Below are 20,166 nucleotides of genomic sequence, written 5' to 3'. Positions count from 1 at the left end.
GCATCTGTAAAAGCTGGTAAGAGTTAATGTGGACATGCCAAATTTCCTTAGTTTCCTGAGGAAGTATAGGCGCTGTTGTGCTTTCTTGGTGTTAGCATGTTTGGACTGCGGGAGAAACCAGAGCACCCAGAGGAAACCCACGCAGACACGGGCAAATGTGCAAACTTCACACAGTCACCCGAGGCAGGAATTGAACCCGGATCCCTGGCGCTATCCACTATACCACCGTGCCAGTGGTGGTTTAAAACAGCTGCATGCTTTGCTAGGTAATTTGACAGGGTAATTAAGACATTTGGTGTGGTACAGGTTGCCTATGGATAATTGGTTTCTTTCTCTAAAGAACATTAGTGGACCAGTTCTGTTTTTCTGATAATCCGGCAACTTCACAGTCACTTTTGCTGATAATAGTTTTTCATTTCCAGATTCTCTTCAACTAAAGTCAAATTGTCAAACTACTACAGTCAGATTTAAACACACATTCTGTTGGAATATCACTCCAGGCTTGAGACATGGGAATCAGCTTTATGTAATTAAATACAATTGTAGCTGACGTGTTATAATCCACACAAGACCTCCGGGATCGGACCAGTTAGTCTCCCTGTGAGTCTGGGTGAGTATGAAGGCAGGTGCCCATCAGTGGGATAAGGAACACAATGTATAAAAGCTCAGGCTGAGTTGGAGCAGAACTAGAGTAGTCCCGACCAGGACCTGTGTTTCTAGCATGAATAACTTCTTGTAAATAAATAACTTAGTTCTCGGTGCTTCTCATGTTGACTCCTCTCTGGACACAATATGATAATCGTGGACAAATTGATAACATTTGAGTTCAGGCACAAAAGTTCAGAAAAACAAGTGTCGCAACCTGACTTCCAGGATGAAAACGGATGTATTAATAATTAACCATTTTCATTGACGTTTGAAAGAGTTGTGAGTTAAACCATTTTTCTCCCCTTGGATTCAAGTGTGTGCCTTTCTGTGACTCGTGAACACATCAGGGGAGGATGAAGCATTTGCAGAGAATTGTTTTGTTGGTTGGATTAGTTACAGTGACTGTTGGCGCTGCAGCTTCAACGGTGACCAGCAAAGACGTGGCTTTGGCTGCTGTTGTTCATTACAACAGAGGCCTTGCAACACCCAACGCCTTTAAGCTGCTTCGGATCATCAGAACAAAACACCAGGTATTGTGTGGGTGTCAAAATATTGGGATCTCACTGTGACATTCTGTTGGGAGAATATCATAACTTCCTGGATTACACATCCCTGGTGTACGTCTCCCCTGGACCAGCCAAATTCCCCTTCCTGTGTCTGCAGATTAGCCATCTTCTTTCTCCTTGTTTCCTTCTCTCTCATTCTCCTTTTCCTCTTTTAAAGGTTTTACATTCTCCTTTGCTGTGGGATTCGTTTCACTTCGGCAGGATTTTTGAGTGACCACAGTGAGCTAATCAGTTAGTGGGTGACCTTGTCCATTGCAGCCACAATTCAGGGAGATCAAATTAGTTCAGTCCTTTCGCAACTTATGCCTTGGCCTTTACATTTAGCTTGAATTGATTATTTATTCCAATAGGGCATAGTTATTACCAAACAATACAAATTATCAAGCATTTGATAATGCTAAACAGTGATCAATCTCTTTTTGCTCCTGTGTCGAATTTCCTTCTGTAGTTTGCAGAGTCCAGCTAAATTGTCCCCAGGTTTACATAGTACATAAATATAGATATAAATCTGTTGAAAATACAATCGTCTACTCCAAGCCGGTCAAGAATAAACTTTCCAGTGGAGTTCCCCAGGGGTCAGTGTTGGGACTCTTGCTGTTCCTGATACTGTATATACCTTGGTCTACAGAGCATAATTTCAAAGTTTGTGGATGATACAAAACTCAGAAGCATTGTGAACTGTGAGGAGAATGGTGTCACAATTCAAAAGGACACAGACACGTTGGTGTAATGGGTGAGCAGGTCACAAATGACGTTCAATGCAGGGAAATATTAAGTAATTCATTTTGGTAGGAGGGACATGGAGAGACCATATACAATGAAGGGTACACGTAATAAAGGCGAAGGGAGTCAGACGAGTAACACAAAGAAGACATTTATTTATGATACGTAATATTTACAAAGGGGCCCAGTTGAACCTCACCGAGTCCTCTCTCTCTGTCTGTCAGTTACTGTCTGGCCGTCCTTATATACAACATCTATCAGCCCTGTAGTTAGCGAGGGAACTCATATTCATCAAGCCACACCGGGAAACAATCAACCCAGCCCCTTGTGATGAGTTAAGGTTATTACACCCCTCCTCCCAAAGATCCGAAGACCCCTAGAGGAAACGATGAGGACAATGAAGACAAGGAGCAGATGAAGAAGTTAAAAACACTAATGATGAGGAAAGAACAGAAGAAACCGGCGCAGTCTTGGCGGGCACGGTGACGCAGTCGCATTGGCCTTGGCTAATCATTTCCCGGCGGTGGGACTTGATCAGCCGGAGTATAACGAGCCGGAGAACGATGCTTGCACCTGGACTGCCTGGGCGGAGGATCCTCAAAGGTGGCTGAATAAAGACGTCCGAGTCAGAGATCCCCAGAGGTCTGAGTCTCCATATCGGAATCAGACGACCAGACATCAGGCATTTCGGAATCAGGAGAAGACAAGGTAGTCGGGTGCGCAGACTGTGGAACTGGAGTAACAGATAGGACCGGGGTGGAGTTCCCCCGAGGAGCTGTCCGAGCTTCGGGCCGGACTGGGGTAGCGTTCCCCTGAGGAGCCTCCGGAGCAGAAGACTGCCGGGCAGAAAGGTGGTCGAGGCGATACTTCATGAGCTGACCTCGAACGCGGACCTGGTATGAAACGGGAGCGGTTTGATGAATGACGACCCCCGGAAGCCATCGAGGACCTTCACCAAAGTTACGGGCGTTACAGATATGCAGCGTGAAGGTCTTTCAGAACCAATATCTGGCCTTTTGCAGAGACAACGACTCTTGTACCCCACAGGAGGACATCTTCCTCGATGGTCAGCTCCGACATTTTGGCAGTAAAAGCCTTTAACTCCACTGGAAGGTGTCATTGTGGTCCACCGGACAAATTTTTTTTCCCGCACCTTAGCTAGTCCTTGGTGTTGGGTGGGAGGAGCTACCGACACAACAGGCAAGGGGACACAACTCAACGTGTCGGCATTCGCTATCTATGTGCCTGGACAATGTCCGAGAGAATACTGGCATACTGCCAAAAATAGAGCTCATCTCTGGATCCGGGCTGGCGCAATTGGTGGCACTGCCTTATCCTCGCAAAACAGTCCAAGCAGTGGCTTGTGATCCGAAATTATGAAAAAATGGCAGCCGTAAACGTATTGATGAAAACGTTTTACTTGGAACATGACTGCCAGACCTTCTTTCTCCATATGCGCATAGTTACTCTCTGCAGCCTGTTGTGTTCTATGGCTTCCATGATGATGAAAATACGCATAGAACATGAGTGTATGGTTATAACAAGCATTTATTCTTAACACGTAGACAGGTAACCAACAAATCTATGTACAGACAATTATATTTAAGTTATGTAGAGCTAAGGTGAGAGCCGACTGTTCTGTTGTCCGACCTGCTACCAACTGCCTGCATCTCGTCCGTCATTCGATATGTATAAATGGCTGCATGTGTGTCTGGTTCCACCTACTGCCAGGAGGTCATAACTTGTCACTACATGCATTGATCACCAGCTATATACATTGGTACTGTTATATACAGTTGTCTACACTGGTGCAATTATATACAGTTATATACAGATATGCATACGAGTCGAATGAGTCAGTACTCTGGACGAAACCAACATCCACTTCACCAAATGGAAAGCAGCCTCCTGGTCATCGCCCCAAACCCAGGGTCAGCCTTTCTGCAGAAGAAAGTGAAGGGGGGCCAGAATTGTCACCAAATCTGGTATAAAACAGCTATAATAATTTATCAGGCCCAAGAAAGAGTGAAGCTCCGTAGCATCGCGGTGCAGGGCCATTTAATTGCCTGTACTTTTTCGGCGACGGGTTGGAGGCCATTCCGATCAACCTGGTAGCCTAAATATACCACTTCCTTCGCATTGAAAGGGGAGGCGGTGGCAGTGGCGTAGTCATATTGCCTGGACTTGTAATCCAGAGATCGAGGATAATGATTTGGGGACCTGGGTTCAAATCCCACTGCGGTAATGGTGAAATTTAAACTCAACGAACTATTCTGAATCAAAAGTAGAATGATGCCCATGAATTGATTGCCTTAAAAACTCATCTGGTTCACTAATGTCCTTTCGGGAAGGAAATCTGCCATCGTTACTTGGTCTGGCCTACATATGACTCCAGACCCACAGCAATGTGGTTGATTCTTAAATGCCCCCTGAAATGGCCTAGCAAGCTCCTCAGTTGTATTCAACCGCTACAAAAACACAAAAAAGGAATGTAACCAGACAGACCACCAGGCATCGACCCAGACACCGGAAACGACAATGGCTGATCCAGCCCTGCCGATCCTGCAAAGTCCTCCTTACTAACATCTGGGGCTTGTGCCAAAATTGGGAGTGCAGTCTCACCGACTAGCCAAGCAACAGCCTGACATAGTCATACTCAGAGAATGTTACCTTACAGAGAATGTCCCAGACACCACTATCACCATTCCTGGGTATGTCCTGTCTCACTGGCAGGACAGACCCAGCAGAGGTGTCGATACAGTGGTATACAGTCAGGAGGGAGTTGCCTTGGGAGTTCTCAACATCGACTCTGGACCCCAAGAGGTCTCATGGCTTCAGGTTAAACATTGGCTAAGGAACCCTTTCTGCTGATCACCATGTACCGGCCACCATCAGCTGATGAATCAGTACTCCTCCATGTTGAACACCATTTGGAGGATGCATTGAGGGTGGCAAGGGCGCTGAATATGATCTGGGTGAGGGACTTCAACGTCCATTACCAAGAGTGGCTTGGTAGTAACACCACAGACCGAGCTGGCCAGGTCCTAAAGGACGTAGCTGCTGGACTGGGACTGCAGCAGGTGGTGAGGGAACCAACAAGAGGGAAAAATATACTGGATCTCATCTTCACCAACCTGCCTCCATCTGATGTTGCATTGATGTTGGTGACATCAGTCATTTGTGGTGGATTTGATTCCTCTTCTTTGCTTCCTTGGTATTCCTCTTCTAGAGTCATTTCTGGTTCGCTTGAATCATCTGTGATCTCTTTGTGCTCCTCTTCTGGGGTTATTTCTGTTTCATTTGAATCACCTTTGGTTTCTTGGTGCTCCTTTTCTGGAGTCAAAATCTTCAAGATTTCTATTGACGTGGTCTCTCTGGACTCTTGATGCTCCTCTTCTGGAGTCAAAATCTTCAGGATTTCTCTTGATGTGGACTCTCTGGACTCTTGATGCTCCTCTTCTGGAGTCATAATCTTCACAATTTCATTTGACGTGGTCTCTCTGGACTCATGAGTAGCCGTCCTCTGATTGTTGAGTGCTTCTGTGCAGACGAGCTGAAATCTGTCAGTCTCGCTGTGATCCTGCACATCCTGTATGGGAATTGTGATTTCTTTGTCACTTTCTCACATACAGTGAGTAGACATTCAGTGTCTTCTTGTTGGTCAATTGAGCTGGGTAGACTTTCATAGTCTTCTTCTTGTGGCTCAAATAAGCAGGGTAGACTGTCTTCTTATTGGTTAAATGAGCTGGGTTCTGGTGGCTCAAATAAGCTGGGTAGACTGTCATAGTCTTTTTGATGTTCACGTGAGCTTGGTAGACTTTCATAGTCTTGTTCATGCATGGCGCTCGCTATGGAGTGTTTGCTTGCTTCCATTTTCCAGTCTGTCACCGAGCTGGCTGTGGAGGCTTGCGTCGCTCTCTCTGTGGAGTCTTTCACCGCTCTCCCTTTGGAGTCTTTCATCGCTCTCTCTGTGGAGCCTTTCATCGCTTGATCTGTGGAGTCCTTCATCGCTCTCTCTCTGGAGTCTGTCATCGCGCTCTCTGTGGAGTCTGTCATCACTCTCTCTGTGGAGTCGTGCAGTGTTCTCGCTGTAGAGTCGATCTGTGCTCTCTCAACGGAGTCGCTCTGTGTTCTCTCTGTGGTGTTGTCTTCTTCTTGGGTATTGCTGTCATCCAATGTATCGACGATCTGCCATGACATCATGGTATTGGATTCATCTGCCATGAGAACAGTCGTGTTGAGCTTTTCAACCGTGTTGCTGATGCTGTGATCAGCATATCTGAATAACTCAGCCATGTCCGAGTAGTATTGTCTGTATTGTTAGACAAATCATCTCCTTTTGTTTCTGAGTTGTTATCGTTCTCTTCATGTTCAATGAACAAATCATCTTCTTTGGTTTCGGATTTGTCATTGTGCATAGCCTCAAAATAAGGGGGAGCAGATTTAGGGCTGAGTTGAGAAGGAACTTTTTCACCCAAAGGATTGAGAATCTGAGGAAATTCCTGACCAGTGAAGCAGTTGAGGCTATCTTGTTGAATGTTTTTAAGGCAAAGATAGATAGATTTTTGAACAGTAAAGGAATTAAGGGCTATGGTGAGTAGGCGGGTAAGTGGAGCTGAGTCCACAAAACGATCAGCCATGAACGTACTGAATGGCGGAGCAGGCTCGAGGGGCCAGATGGCCTACTCCTGCTCCTAGTTCTTACATTCTTATATTCTTCTATGGACTGATCTGATCTCGTCATGCATCTTCTCTACTGTAGAGCACTACACTCCATATGTTTCACCCAATGTTTATGTATTTACATTGTGTATTTATCATATGTTCTATGTTTTTCAACAATGGAACAAACTGCCTGGACTGTACACAGAACAATACTTTTCACTGTACCTCGGTACACATGACAATAAATTTAGATCTAAATCTATTAGCGAGTCTGATCCATGGGATATGCAGTCTTCCGGGTGTCACAGGTGACATGGTGCCACCCTGTTCTTTCTGCTGCCCATCGTATTCACCAGTGACAGGAGGGGGGGATTCAGAGGTGCTGCGGTATTCCGGCATCACCCCTGCGGGGGTCACCTCCTCCTCCCTTGCAGTGCCCAATGGCCCCCGGACTACTCCTTGGGACAGTGGTGCAGCTGGAGCGAGCTCTGTGGGCTCCTCGGTCATCTAGTGCTGCCGGTCCTGGAGGCCCGCTCTTGTCTCGACCAGGGTATCAATCAATGCCTGCGGCATTAGAGCACAGGGACTGGGCCAAGTCCCTCTGGGACTGTGCCTGCATCTACAGCCCTTTCCAGAAGCCCGAGACCCGTTTGGACGGCAGCTAGTCCCTGGGGTCGGGCCGCCCTCCAACCGTACATCCCCTCGGGGGTTCCTACCTCCACCTGATGTACCGCTGCATGTGTGTGGTGTACAGCAGATAGTGCCCCAGGAGCCTCTTCACTGACATGACGAACAAAGGTGAGTGTCTTCGGGATGGTGGACGGCATCTATGATAGCAGTGCTGAGAAATCTGTGTCGTCCTCCAGAGTTGTCCTCCAGGGTGTTGCAGGGTTGCTGCTGGGGGCATGGGTCACCAGCAGGTCCCTCTTCGTCGCTGGATATGTCTCGGGTTTGTGGCAGGGGGGAAGAGGCCCCAGATAGACCCGCCTCATCGCCACGTGATCCTGCAAGACATAAGACAAGATGCGTGGTTAGATCGCGGGTGAGCGTGTTGGCAGGGGGGCTGCTCATCATGCAAGAGGGTCATTGCAATTCATTTGGAGCTAATAAGAACCTAATGCACGGTAGCATTGTGGATAGCACAATTGCTTCACAGCTCCAGGGTCCCAGGTTCGATTCCGGCTTGGGTCACTGTCTGTGCGGAGTCTGCACATCCTCCCCGTGTGTGCGTGGGTTTCCTCCAGGTGTTCCGGTTTCCTCCCACAGTCCAAAGATGTGCAGGTTAGGTGGATTGGCCATGATAAATTGCCCTTCGTGTCCAAAATTGCCCTTAGTGTTGGGTGGGGTTACTGGGTTATGGGGATAGGGTGGAGGTGTTGACCTTGGGTAGGGTGCTCTTTCCAAGAGCCGGTGCAGACTCGATGGGCCGAATGGCCTCCTTCTGCACTGTAAATTCTATGATAATCTATGATTATTGTCACAAGTCGGCTCACAGTAACATTGCAATGAAGTTACTGTGAAAATCCCCTAGTTGCCACACTGAGAGAGAATTCAGAATGACCAATTCACCTAATAGCACGTCTTCCGGGACTTGTGGGAGGAAGCCGGAGCTCCAGGTGGAAACCCACGCAGACAATTGGGAGAACGTACAGACTCCACTCAGACACTGACCCAAGCCAGGAATCAAAACTGGCGCTGTGAAGTAACAGCGTTACTGTGCCACCCTACTGTGCTACCGTTGGTTCTCCAATGCTGACTTACACCTTGGCGACTGCCCACTGTCCAACCCCATCGATCAGGTCCAACACCCTCTGCTCTGCGACGGTGAGGGGCCGCAGGTCTGGTGGGCCCCCTCTGGTCTTCTGCCCCTCCCGGCAGTTGTGGGCCGCCTTCTCCTGAGGGGACAGATAATGTACAGTGTGAGACACTCGGACGCGGGAACGCAGGGCTTCTCTGTTCCCATTTGGATAGATCGCGTCCGATATATGAGTTCTTGTAGTCATTATATGTGTCATGCTATTTGTTTCAGATGTCTGCCTGTTTTGGTTCTTACCTTTCAAGCTAAAAGCGTTCAAGTTCAAGTTCCATTCCCTCTTGACCCAAAGTCTAGGCAGAGCTGCTGAGGGAGTTCTTATGCTATTGGAGATCTTTGTTCTTATTCATCCATGGGATGTGGAAGAGGATCGCCCATTTCTACCAGCCGAACCGCGCTGTCTTTTGGGCGTAATGCGGCCGGTTGATCTTGCCCACCATGTATCTAAGATTCCAGCTGATACTCACTGTTTTTTACAGGAAAGGTTAAACGATTGGGAGAATGTATGTGAAATATGTATATGGACTATGGAAATGTTCTGCATTTTACACAACACATGACTTTTATTTCCATTGAAGTTCGTGGAAGGGAAAATCTGTCAGGGCAATAATGGGAGCATGAATTCAATATTACAGCTTTACACCATTGTCCACAGTGAAAATCACCCCCACTATGTCAGGGATTGATGTTACAGAACAAAACTTTAGACGCTCTGGAACTTTGTTTAATTAACCTGCAGGAAGAACCTTGCATGTTCCATATTTTCAGATATTCTCTTCTGCCTTTACATTGATGCCCTAATTCCTGAATCTAAGTATTAGTAAATTTATAATGTTTTATCTTGATGACAGGATCTGAGGGAACTGAGTGCCTACATAATTCGTTTGCAAATGAAAGAGACAACCTGTAGCACAGATGTGGGAATCTCTGAAATAGATGGTTGTGATTTCAAAGATGATGGTGTAAGTGAATTTACAGGTCTTTCTCCCTCTACTTTTTGTGAATGATTTTGTCGCTGGCACTCCAACCCTGAAAGTGGCTATACCTGAAAGGGGTGGCATGGTGGCACATTGGTTAGCTCTGCTGCCTCACAATGCCAAGTATCCAGGTTTGATTCCGACCTTGGGTGATTGTCTGTGTGGAGTTTGCACATTCTCCCCGTGTCTGCGTGGGTTTCCTTCGGGTGCTCCGGTTTCCTTTCACAATCCAAAGATGTGCAGGTTAGGTGGATTGGCCATGCTAAAGTGTCCCTTAGTGTCCAAGGATGTGTAGGTTAGATGGGTTACAGGGATAGAATGGCGGAGTGAGTTTAGGTTAGTGTGCTCTTTCAGAGGCTCGGTGCAGATTCGATGGGCCGAATAGCCTCCTTCTGCACTGCAGGGATTCTATGATTTTATTCTAAGATTCTATGATGCAGACCACATCTGGCTACCCAATGTGAGTGACCATTCCTCCTGTGTGAGTCACTGGATGTGAAAGGATCTAAAACTCCATTTTGTGTGTTCCTTCCTAACTCAGGCCATTAAAGCTCACACAGCAACAATTAATTTATGATTAGCAAACACACTCAGGTTGAAACCCTGCTCTCTACGCTTTGATACTTGATCTTGTAAGATAGACAGCTGACTGATACAAAAACCAAGTGCCATTGTTCATGCGTTGACAGGCTTTGCAAATGATAAAGCTTTGCAGCTAAGCTCCACATATTGCAACAACTCTTGGCCTAGAAGGAGAAAAATAACAATAATGCAGAGACACCATTATTTCCAAGTTCCTTACCAAGTCATACACCATTCTGACTTGGACATATAGGAATTCCCTCTGTTATCAGGTCAATCAGCATCTCATTCACGCGGTGCACCATCCACATCCTCCACACTCCCGGCATATCATAGTTGCACGGTGTACTATCTGTGGAATGCACTGCAGTAACTCACCACAGCTTCTCAAGAAAACTGTTCCAAACTTCTGACCTCCACAATGCAGAAGAACAAGTGCAGAAGGTGTAGGGGAACACCATTACCTCGAAGCTTCGCTCCAAGTCACATATCATCCTGATTTAGGCATATAATCACTATTGTCTCATCATCACTGGTGCTATCCCGTACATTCACTGCACAGAGTGTGACATTTCAAGAGGAGGCACACCACCACCTTCTCAGGCCAACTGAGGGCAATGAACGCCCATAGAATTCATAGAATTCCTGTAGTGCGGAAGGAGGCCATTTGGCCCATCGAGTCTGCACCGGCCCTCTGAAAGAGCACCTTAACCTAGACCCACTACCCTGCCCTATCCCCCAAAAAACCATCTAACCTACATATCCTTGGACACTAAGGGCCAATTTTAGCATGGCCAATCCATCTAAACTGCACATTTTTGGACTGTGGGAAGGAAGCATAGCACCTGAAGGGAACCCACGCAGACATGGGGAGAAAGTGCAAACTCCACACAGACAGTCACCAACGGTGGAATTGAACCCGGATTCCTCGTGCTGTGAGGCGGCAGTGCTAACCACTGTGCCACCATGCCACCCACATGGCATGAAAAAAATAAAGATAACGGGCGGGATTCTCCGTCAGCTGACGCTGAAATCGGGAAAGGTGAGTGGGCGGAGAATTGGTTCTGATCCCGAAATTGCGGCAGGCGCCGACTTGATGCCAAATCGCAATGCTCCAGCACCTCGAAAATGGTGTCAATGCATTTAACTCCGCACGTACAGTGGGCACCATTTGCATATCATTAGTGGGCCTGACCCGGTACTCTCCAGGGCCTCAGTGATTCTCCGCCTCCGATGGGCTGAGTTCCCGACGGCGCGGTTCACTTGTGTTTTTAAAAATCATGACACCGGTGTGGCAGCTGCTGAGTGAGAGAGAGGTGTCCAACATCGCCATTGTTTGCCGACAGTTGTGTCGCTGGCCAGGGGTGCTTCTGCCAGGGCTGGGGGGAGTAGTGGGGGGTGGCCAGGAGGTGGGCTGTGGGTTTGGGGTGGACGGACATGGAGCACCATTGCTGCAGCCGGCAAGGCGGTCATGCAACTGCGCACACCGCTAACAGCCCAGTTTGAACCTGGTGCCACGGGTTGCATAGGTGTCCATCCAGGCACCCCCCCGGGTGCTCTCTGCCCACAGATGACCCATCAGCTTTATGGGCACGCTCCAGCAACCAGTGCCATCTTTTTGGCTGGGATAAGTGTGTGTACGTGCAGCTTGTCAGCCTCCTGAGTGTCGATCACCGACGCGGCGAGTCCCGTACCGTTTTTCAGTGGAATCGAGTGTGTTCCACGCAGCACCGGTGCCAGCCCCTCAATGGTAGCGGAAATTGTCCAGGTGCGGCTCCGGTTTTTCTGTCGTAAAAGTCCACGGATTCTCTGTTGGCGTCAGCACTTCGTCACAGAAACGGAGAATCCCACCCCACATACTTTCTTCAAGTGGCGATGAGGATGTTGGAACCTTGGCTGATTTGTCACCCTCCACCACCAGGTGTGCTGATGTTCCTTGCCCCAAAATCAAACTGGAATGAACATGGGGCTGTTTAGCACAGGGCCAAATCACTGGCTTTGAAAGCAGACCAAGGCAGGCCAGCAGCACGGTTCAAATCCCGTAACAGCCTCCCCGAACAGGCGCTGGAATGTGGCGACTAGGGGCACAGTAACTTCATTTGAAGCCTACTTGTGACAATAAGTGATTTTCATTTCACTTCATTTCATTTTTCAAGAGTAAGAACTGAAAGTTAGTCTTATGTCTTGATATGACCCCGGGCAGTATCTTTACCCATTAACCCATTGTTCCCATTGGTTAATATGCAGTTTTAAAGCTCACCAAAACATGTTAATGTTAGTTTCAGCTACTCAGAAAATGATATTCAAATAACATAATGCTTTAATTTTCTTCACACTAGCTGGTAATGATGTGTGCCTCGCGAGTGCTTGTTCTAAAATATTCCTCCACTGAACCTCGTGTAGTTTCCATGAACTGCATGTCTGCTGCCTCTCAGGTGAGACTCATAGTTGTATCAATGCAGAGAATGTTTTGCAATTATATAGGACCTTTTGAAATCTCAAGATGTCTTAAATCGCTTTACAGCCAATTAAGTACTGTACTTTTGATGCGTAGTCACTGTTGTTTTAATAAAGGTGAAAAGGAGTCAGACGAGTAACATTAAGACATTTATTTATTACACGTAACTATTGCCAAAGGGGCCCGATCAGACTTTACCAGGTCCTCACTCACTGTCGGTCAGTTCCTATCTGCCCGACCTTATATACACATGGTGATAGCCCCATAATTAGCACAGGAACTCATATTCCTCGAGTCACACGGGGAAAACAATCTGTGTGCTCCGTTCAGGGGAGGCAGTGGCGTAGTGGGATCATTGCTGGACGAGTAATCCAGAGACCCAGAATGATGCTCTGGGGACCTGTGTTCGAATTCTGCCACGGCAGATGGTGAAATTTGATTTCAATAAAAATTTGGAATTGAAAGTCTAAAGGTGACTATGAAACCATTGTCGATTGTGATAAAAACCCATCTGGTTCACTAATGTCCTTTAGGGAAGGAAATCTGTCATCCTTACTTGGTCTGGCCTACACGTGACTCCAGACCCACAGCAATGTGGTTGACTCTCATATGTCCTCAGGAATGGACAATAAATGTTGGCCCAGCCAACGAGGACTACATCCCATGAACAAATTTTTTAAAAATTACAGTTGTCATGGAGGCAAAGAATGATCTCTTTTACAGGGGACTTTGAACAAGTGGTTACAATTTCCAATTGCTCTCAATCTCAAAAGCAAAGACTGGCCAATTCATGATTGGTAAGTCAGCAGTTAATCATTTAGGAACCAGGCCCATCACAACATTTCCAGGGCAACCATGGCTCAGTTGCAGCATTTAATAAGTAGGCTTACATTAACACTGTGAAAAATCCCGAGTCGCCACATTCAGGTACACAGAGGGAGAATTCAGCATGTCCAAATGACCTAACAGCATGTCTTTCGGGACTTGTGGGAGGAAACCGGACCACCCGGAGGAAACCCACGCAGACACGGGGAAAACGTGCACCTCCGCACACACAGTGACCCAAGCGGGAATCAAACCTGAGACCCTGGCGCTGTGAAACTACAGTGCTAACCACTGTGCTACCGTGCCATATATATTTGCACTCTGAATCACTTCTCACTCCAGAGACCTGAGCACAAAATCGGAATTAACACTCACAGTACTCAGGGAGTGCAATGCTGTTGAAGGTGTCATCTTTTGAATGAAATATTAAAAACAAGGCCCTGTTTGGATGTTAAATATCCTAAGAAACTAATTTAAAGAATAATTATCCCTGGTATCCTAGCCGATAAAGTAAGTAAAGTCGCCATAGTCCCAGGTGACCAGAGGCTACTTTCCCCTTTGAGGGAGAGAGCTGACTGGTGGTGATTTAACATGAGGATCACCATACCTCATGGGGCAAGGTTGAGTAGGTTCATGAATAACCTCAGCCAGTGCGGGAATTGAACCTGCACTGTTCACCTATGCTCTGCATAATTGGCTGCTGTATATCCTACATTACAATAATGATTCAAAAGTAATTGATTGGCTGCATTTACTGCCAGAGCTGAGCATGTGCAGTTGCACTGTTTTATACCGTGATGTCATTGCAAGCGATGGAATGCGCAGAGATGGATACATATGAACATACTAATTAGTAAGAAGTCTTACAACATCAGGTTAAAGTTCAACAGGTTTGTTTCAAATCACTAACTTTCGGAGCACTGCTTCTTCCTCAGGTGAATGGAGAGGTTGGTTCCAGAAACATTTATATTGACAAAGTCAAAGATGCAAGACGATACTTTGAATGCGAGCATTTGCAAGTAATTAAGTCCTTACAGAGCCAGAGAGAGGGGTAATCCCAGGTTAAAGAGGTGTAAATTGTCTCAGGCCAGGACAGTTGGTAGGATTTTGCAAGCCCAGGCCAGATGGTGGGGGGTGAATGTAATGCAACAGGAATCCAAGGTCCCAGTTGAGGCCGGACTCATGTGTGCGGAACTTGGCTATAGGTTTCTACTCTGCTCTGTCACGGATAACCTCACGATGCTCCACTTCTCAAGCTTCCACCCTAAACACATTAAAGAAGCCATCCCCTATGGACAAGTCATCCGTATACACAGGATCTGCTCAGACGAGGAGAGGCGTAACAGACATCTACAGATGCTGAAAGATGCCCTCGTACGAACGGGATATGGCGTTCGACTCATCAATCGACAGTTCCAACACGCCACAGCAATAAACCTCACCGACCTCCTCAGAAGACAAACACAGGACACAACCAATAGAGTACCCTTCGTTGGAGTGGAGAAACAACAACATCTTCTTCGCACCCTTCAACACGTCATCGATGAAGACGAACATCTTGCCAAGGTCATCCCCACATCCCCACTACTTGCCTTCAAACAACCGTGCAATCTCAAACAAACCATTGTTTGCAGCAAACTACACAGCCTTCAGAACAGCGACCATGACACCACACAACCCTGCCATGGCAATCTCTGCAAGACATGCCAGATCATCGACATGGGTACCACCATTACACGTGAGAACACCACCCACCAGGTACGCGGTACATACTCATGCGACTCGGCCAACGTTGTCTACCTCATAGGCTGCAGGAAAGGATGTCCCGAAGCTTGGCACATTGGCGAGACCATGCAGGCGCTGCGACAACGGATGAACAGACATTGCGCTACAATCGCCAGGCAGGAATGTTCCCTTCCAGTCAGGGAATACTTCAGCTGTTGAGGGCATTCAACCTCTGATCTCAGATAAGCGTTCTCCAAGACGGCCTTCAGGATGCGCAACAACGCAGAATCGCAGAGCAGAAACCGATAGCCAAGTTCCGCACACATGAGTACTGCCTCAACCGGGACCTTGGATTCATTTCGCATTACATTCACCCCCCACCATCTGGCCTGGGCTTACAAAATCCTACCAACTGTCCTGGCTTGAGACAATTCACACCTCTTTAACTTGGGGTTACCCCTATCTCTGGCTCTGTAATGACTTAATTACCTGCAAATCCTTGCATTCAAAGTATCGTCTTGCATCTTTGACTTTGTCCATATAAATGTTTCTGGAACCAACCTCTCCATTCACCTGAGGAAGGAGCTGTGCTCCGAAAGCTAGTGATTTGAAACAAACCTGTTGGACTTTAACCTGGTGTAAGACTTCTTACTGTGCTCACCCCAGTCCAACGCTGGCATTTCCGCATCATACAAATTAGTAGCAGGAGTAAGCCACTCAGCCACTCCATCTCAGGCCAATGGCTGATTGGATTATAACCTCCTGCTTACCCTGGATTTCCTTTCTCCCCTTTGTATATCAGGAATCTTTCTACCTCTGCCTTAGAAACATTCAAAGACTCAGCTGCCACTGCTTTTTGTGGGAGCTCCAGAGACGCAGTACCTTCGAAGAGAAAAAAATTCTCATCACTGTCTTAAATGGGTGATCCCTTATTTTTAAAGTGACCCCTTGTTCTAGATTCTCCCACAAGAGGAAACATCCTCTCCACATCCACCCTGTCAATATGCCTGAGGATCTTAAATGTTTCAATCAAGTCACCTCTTACTCTTCTAAACTCCAGCAGATACAAGCCTTGCACATCCAATCTTTTCTCAAAAGGCAACCCTCCCATCATGGTATTAGTTCAGTAAACTTTCTCTGAATTGTTTCTGTTGTACTTACATCCTTCCTTAAATAAAGACTCTGGCTAAGATCAAGTGTAGTAGCCTTTCGGCTCAGATCTGGTATGTCTCTCTTGTGGGGACCATGAATTGGATTCAAATTGAATTTGAATTGGTTTTTGGAGTAGGCAAGGAGCTGGATTAGGGGTTCGCCCCTGTCCACACTCTGAGCCCTGGTTTTGTAACTCAGAAAAAGTAATAATGTAATTAAATCCAGATGTGGTCTCACCAGTGTCCTCTACACCTGAAGCTTAGCCTCCCTTCAATTCCTTTTGAAGTAAATGATAACACTCTATTAGCTTTCCTGATTATATGTTGTAGCTGTATACTCGCCTTTTGTGATTAATGCTCTTGGACACCCAGATCCTTCTGCATTTCAGAGCTCTGCAATCTCTCATCATTTAGAATAGATAATATGCTTCTTTTTATTCTTCCTGCCAAAATGGACTATTTTCCACATTACACCCCATTTGCCAGACCGTTGTCCACTCGCTTAACCTATCTACGTCCCCTTGTAGCCTCTTCATGTCCTCTTCATAATTTACTCATCTCTCTATCTTTATGTCATCAGCAAATTTAGCAACCATACCTTTGATCTCTCGTCCGAGTAATTTATATAAATTGTAAAAAGTTGAGGGCCCAGCACTGATTCCTGTGGCACACCACTTGTTACATCCCGCCAAATAGAAAAAAAGACCCATTTATGGTTACCCTCTGCTTGATACCCTCAGGGCAGCACGGTAGCATTGTGGATAGCACAATTGTTTCACAGCTCCAGGGTCCCAGGTTCGATTCCCGGCTTGGGTCACTGTCTGTGTGGAATCTGCACATCCTCCCCGTGTGTGCGTGGGTTTCCTCCGGGTGCTCCGGTTTCCTCCCACAGTCCAAAGATGTGCAGGTTAGGTGGATTGGCCATGATAAATTGCCCTTAGTGTCCAAAATTGCCCTTAGTGTTGGGTGGGGTTGTTGGGTTATGGGTTAGGGTGGCGGTGTTGACCTTGGGTAGGGTGCTTTTTCCAAGAGCCGGTGCAGACTCGATGGGCCGAATGGCCTCCTTCTGCACTGTAAATTCTATGATATCTATGATAAATGGTTAAAAAGGACAGTGATTAAAAAAAGCTCACCTTCTCTTCTGTGCTTTCCCTCCATTCATTCAGCACCAGGGCAGATGTGTAGTTGGTCGCCACATGGTGACGGCAATGTCACACTGACTTGGGATCACCAGTGAGCACTAAATTCTTGTTTTAAGCCTCGCTGTATTAGCTGCTCCATGTTATCACACCGCTAACTGAACACTGTGTTCAGTGTGTTTTACCAAACAAAAAACTCAGTAGTCTTGTCATTTAGTGGCACGATAGAACTACCCACAGAATTACCCGGCATTGGTAACACAGTGAAAAAAATACAACTCTTAAAATTTGCGTCTATTAATCTTCAGCCCCAGAAGTGTGCAGAGCCAGTGATTACTTTGAAATAAATGAAGCATTTAGCAAAACTGCTTGAACATTACAAGCGTTAGATGAGTGAAATAAAAGAAGAAGCTGGGTATTTTAAACATTGTAGCGGTAGACATCACATTCATGATCTCCTACAGTGGCGTAGTGGTATTGTCGCTGGATTTATAATCCAGAGACCCAGGCTAATGCTCTAGGGATCTGGGTTCAAATCCCACCAGGGGGGTTGGTAAAATTGGAGTTCAATAAAAATCTGCAATCAAAAGTTTAAAGGTGTCCATGAAATCATTGTCGATTGTCGTAAAAACCCATCTGGTTTACTAATGTCCTGCAGGGAAGGAAATCTGCCCTCCTTACCTGGTCTGGCCTACCTGTGACTCCAGACCCACAACACTGTGGTTGACTCTTAAATGTCCTCAGGAATGGGCAATAAATGCTTGCCCAGCCAGTGATGCCCACATTCCATGAACAAATAATTTTTTAAAAATGATGTTATTAGTTTTCTGTGCTTGCTCGGATGGGTATCGGTGGTCATCTTGCATTGGCAAGCGACACGTAAGCTGTAAAGTGTGATGTGACATCCTATGGTTGTGCACGTGCTGTATGAATGCAAGATTTTCATTTCTTTTTTGGTTTTAAAGAGGAAACAAGCAATGCAAAATTTCAAATTCAAAGATTTACCAGGTGGATAAATAGTGATGTTGCCTCTGGGGCAATCAAATATACTGTGCCATGGAATGACAGGGCACATGCTGCCTGCTGCAAGAACCACATCTCTGCTGTGCCATAAGAATAAAAGGGAAGAGGATTTGGGTGATGCATTGATGTTTCTGAAGTCCTCCCTTCCCTAAGTGGTTGCTTGCACTTTCTGACACTACATTTGCTGTCCACCCTTTGCAGCATTGTGTCGGAACCTGGGGACGGAGGGTTGGGAGGTGGTCAATGCTCAATTAAAAATGGCTCGGCCAACTAACCTTTAGAAGCTAAAGTTTGTCTTGGACAAAGTCGATCCATTCTGAAGCCAGTAAGGATGTTTGATTTTATTTTACAGCAGCCAGTAATAGCAAGACTACACTTAAATCCAGTAATGGCAAGACAACGTGGTCTAATATCCAATGAAACACACAGCATCTCTGCATGAAACATAACTGGAAGTTGGCATGTCGAGGAAAAACTCAGGAGGGCGAGGAGGCCCTCCATTGAAACATTTTCAACTTTGCAAATTCCTTTCAACTGGTAACAGTAATCAATTAAAAATAAAGATTTGCAATTGAGCTGCATCTTTTCGCTTTGTAATTTGTTTAAGGTGTTACAGTGAGTAGCCTAGAGTCAGTTACAGGCTTGAATCTAACCGTGAACTTGCGGTGGTGTAGCACTTTGCAAGCACGGTAAACCAAGGGATATGCAAGCTTGGCCTCAGTGTTGGCACATCTGTGCTGTTGGTGCAAAGGCATTCGCAAAGGTGGGTCCTTCTATTCATTTCAATATGCACCCTGCCATTGGATATGCAGTCAGGAGCCAGATTTGCAGAAACCCTTTGCTATAGAAGGTGCTCCACTTGTTAAAACAGAGCCCACATTGCATGGATGGTGGGTATGAAGCAAATAAATGTGATGTCCTGGGATTAGAATAGTTGGGTGGTTGTTTTTGACCTGCGGAGACACGATGGATCTAAGGGCCCTTTCTGTGCTTGCAGACCTCTCTGACTCTCCTCTCTGCTCCCGGCCTCTCAACTGGTTGCTGAGCCTCCAGCTCTTCTCCCCAACCCTGACCTTCCAGCGACATCCGCCCAGAAAAGGTGAAAATCTGATTTATATTAATTAGAATCAATTTGAATGTATTTAAATGGCTTTACATCATAGCTTCTGCCCATGATGGACGCCCCCCCCAACCCCCAACATGCCACCGCAAATTGTTACTGGTTTTCAAAAGTGAAAAACAGTCATGATGACCAACCTGGGGATGCTGAGGTGCTTGGAGGCCCTGGGAATTGAGGACCAAGGCAGGGCACTGAAGTGGGCAGTGCTGAGTGGGAATTGCCAGGGGGGCGGTCATCCTCCTCCATTGTGTGGACTGGGAGGAGAGGGAAGAGCCCTGATGGCAGCATGAGGGGGGGGAAAAGAGTGCCCCCAATACTTCTGTGGTAGGGGGCGGGGGCGAGGGGCGAAGAGTGTCCCTCAATACTTCTGTGGTAGTGGGGAAAGGGGGGTGGTTACCTTGAAGGTGTGGGGGTGGTCCTCTGTGTCCATGAGGAGGAACTTATTTTAAATGCAGATGCAATATTGGCGCCCCGATCTCTGTGGAGCTGACCTTACTGGCTCTAAGACCCAGAGACTCTGGCCTGAAAACTCGGCTGTGCTTCTGGAGCAAAACATGCCAGTGGTAAGTGTGGTAATACCAGGTATTGCAGTACCAGAGAGAGGAATAACCATTGGCTAGATCGCGGGGTCTACCATTGGGCAATGTACATAGCCCCGCCCTGAGAGGCGGGGTATAAGAACCAATGCCGTCCCAGCAGCCTTTACTTCTGTAACTTCGCTGCTGGGTACAGTTCTATCTGATTAAAGCTG

At 46.7% G+C, this 20,166-nt stretch overlaps 1 protein-coding gene across 2 annotated transcripts; it reads left to right on the top strand.

Annotated features, from left to right (window-relative positions):
* The first annotated feature begins 922 nt into the window (after nt 1-922).
* Nucleotides 923-18,876, top strand: LOC140385734 (cathelicidin-1-like). 2 transcript variants are annotated; one of them, XM_072468191.1, is made up of 4 exons: nt 923-1,178; nt 9,267-9,377; nt 12,314-12,409; nt 18,651-18,876. In XM_072468191.1, the coding sequence occupies exons 1-4, from the start codon at nt 1,002-1,004 to the stop codon at nt 18,735-18,737; spliced, it is 471 nt and encodes a 156-aa protein (XP_072324292.1). In that variant the 5' UTR covers nt 923-1,001; the 3' UTR covers nt 18,738-18,876. The 2 variants fall into 2 exon arrangements, with proteins under 2 accessions (XP_072324292.1, XP_072324291.1); XM_072468190.1 differs by having other exon boundaries at nt 925-1,178; nt 18,648-18,876.
* The last annotated feature ends 1,290 nt before the right edge of the window (nt 18,877-20,166 follow it).

Source organism: Scyliorhinus torazame, chromosome 11 (genome assembly GCF_047496885.1).
Source record: "Scyliorhinus torazame isolate Kashiwa2021f chromosome 11, sScyTor2.1, whole genome shotgun sequence".
Classification (NCBI taxonomy): Eukaryota; Metazoa; Chordata; class Chondrichthyes; order Carcharhiniformes; family Scyliorhinidae; genus Scyliorhinus; species Scyliorhinus torazame.
The sequence above is the reverse complement of the archived record's forward strand: the minus strand, read 5'-3'. Positions and strand labels throughout refer to the sequence as shown.

Bases quoted from the DNA above. Each gene is read 5' to 3' on its own strand.
- LOC140385734 (XM_072468190.1), top strand. From the start codon at position 1,002: ATGAAGCATTTGCAGAGAATTGTTTTGTTGGTTGGATTAGTTACAGTG. The intron at 9,378-12,313 runs GTAAGTGAATTT...TCTTCACACTAG, and splicing joins GTGATTTCAAAGATGATGGT to CTGGTAATGATGTGTGCCTC. The intron at 12,410-18,647 runs GTGAGACTCATA...TTTATTTTACAG, and splicing joins GCATGTCTGCTGCCTCTCAG to CAGCCAGTAATAGCAAGACT.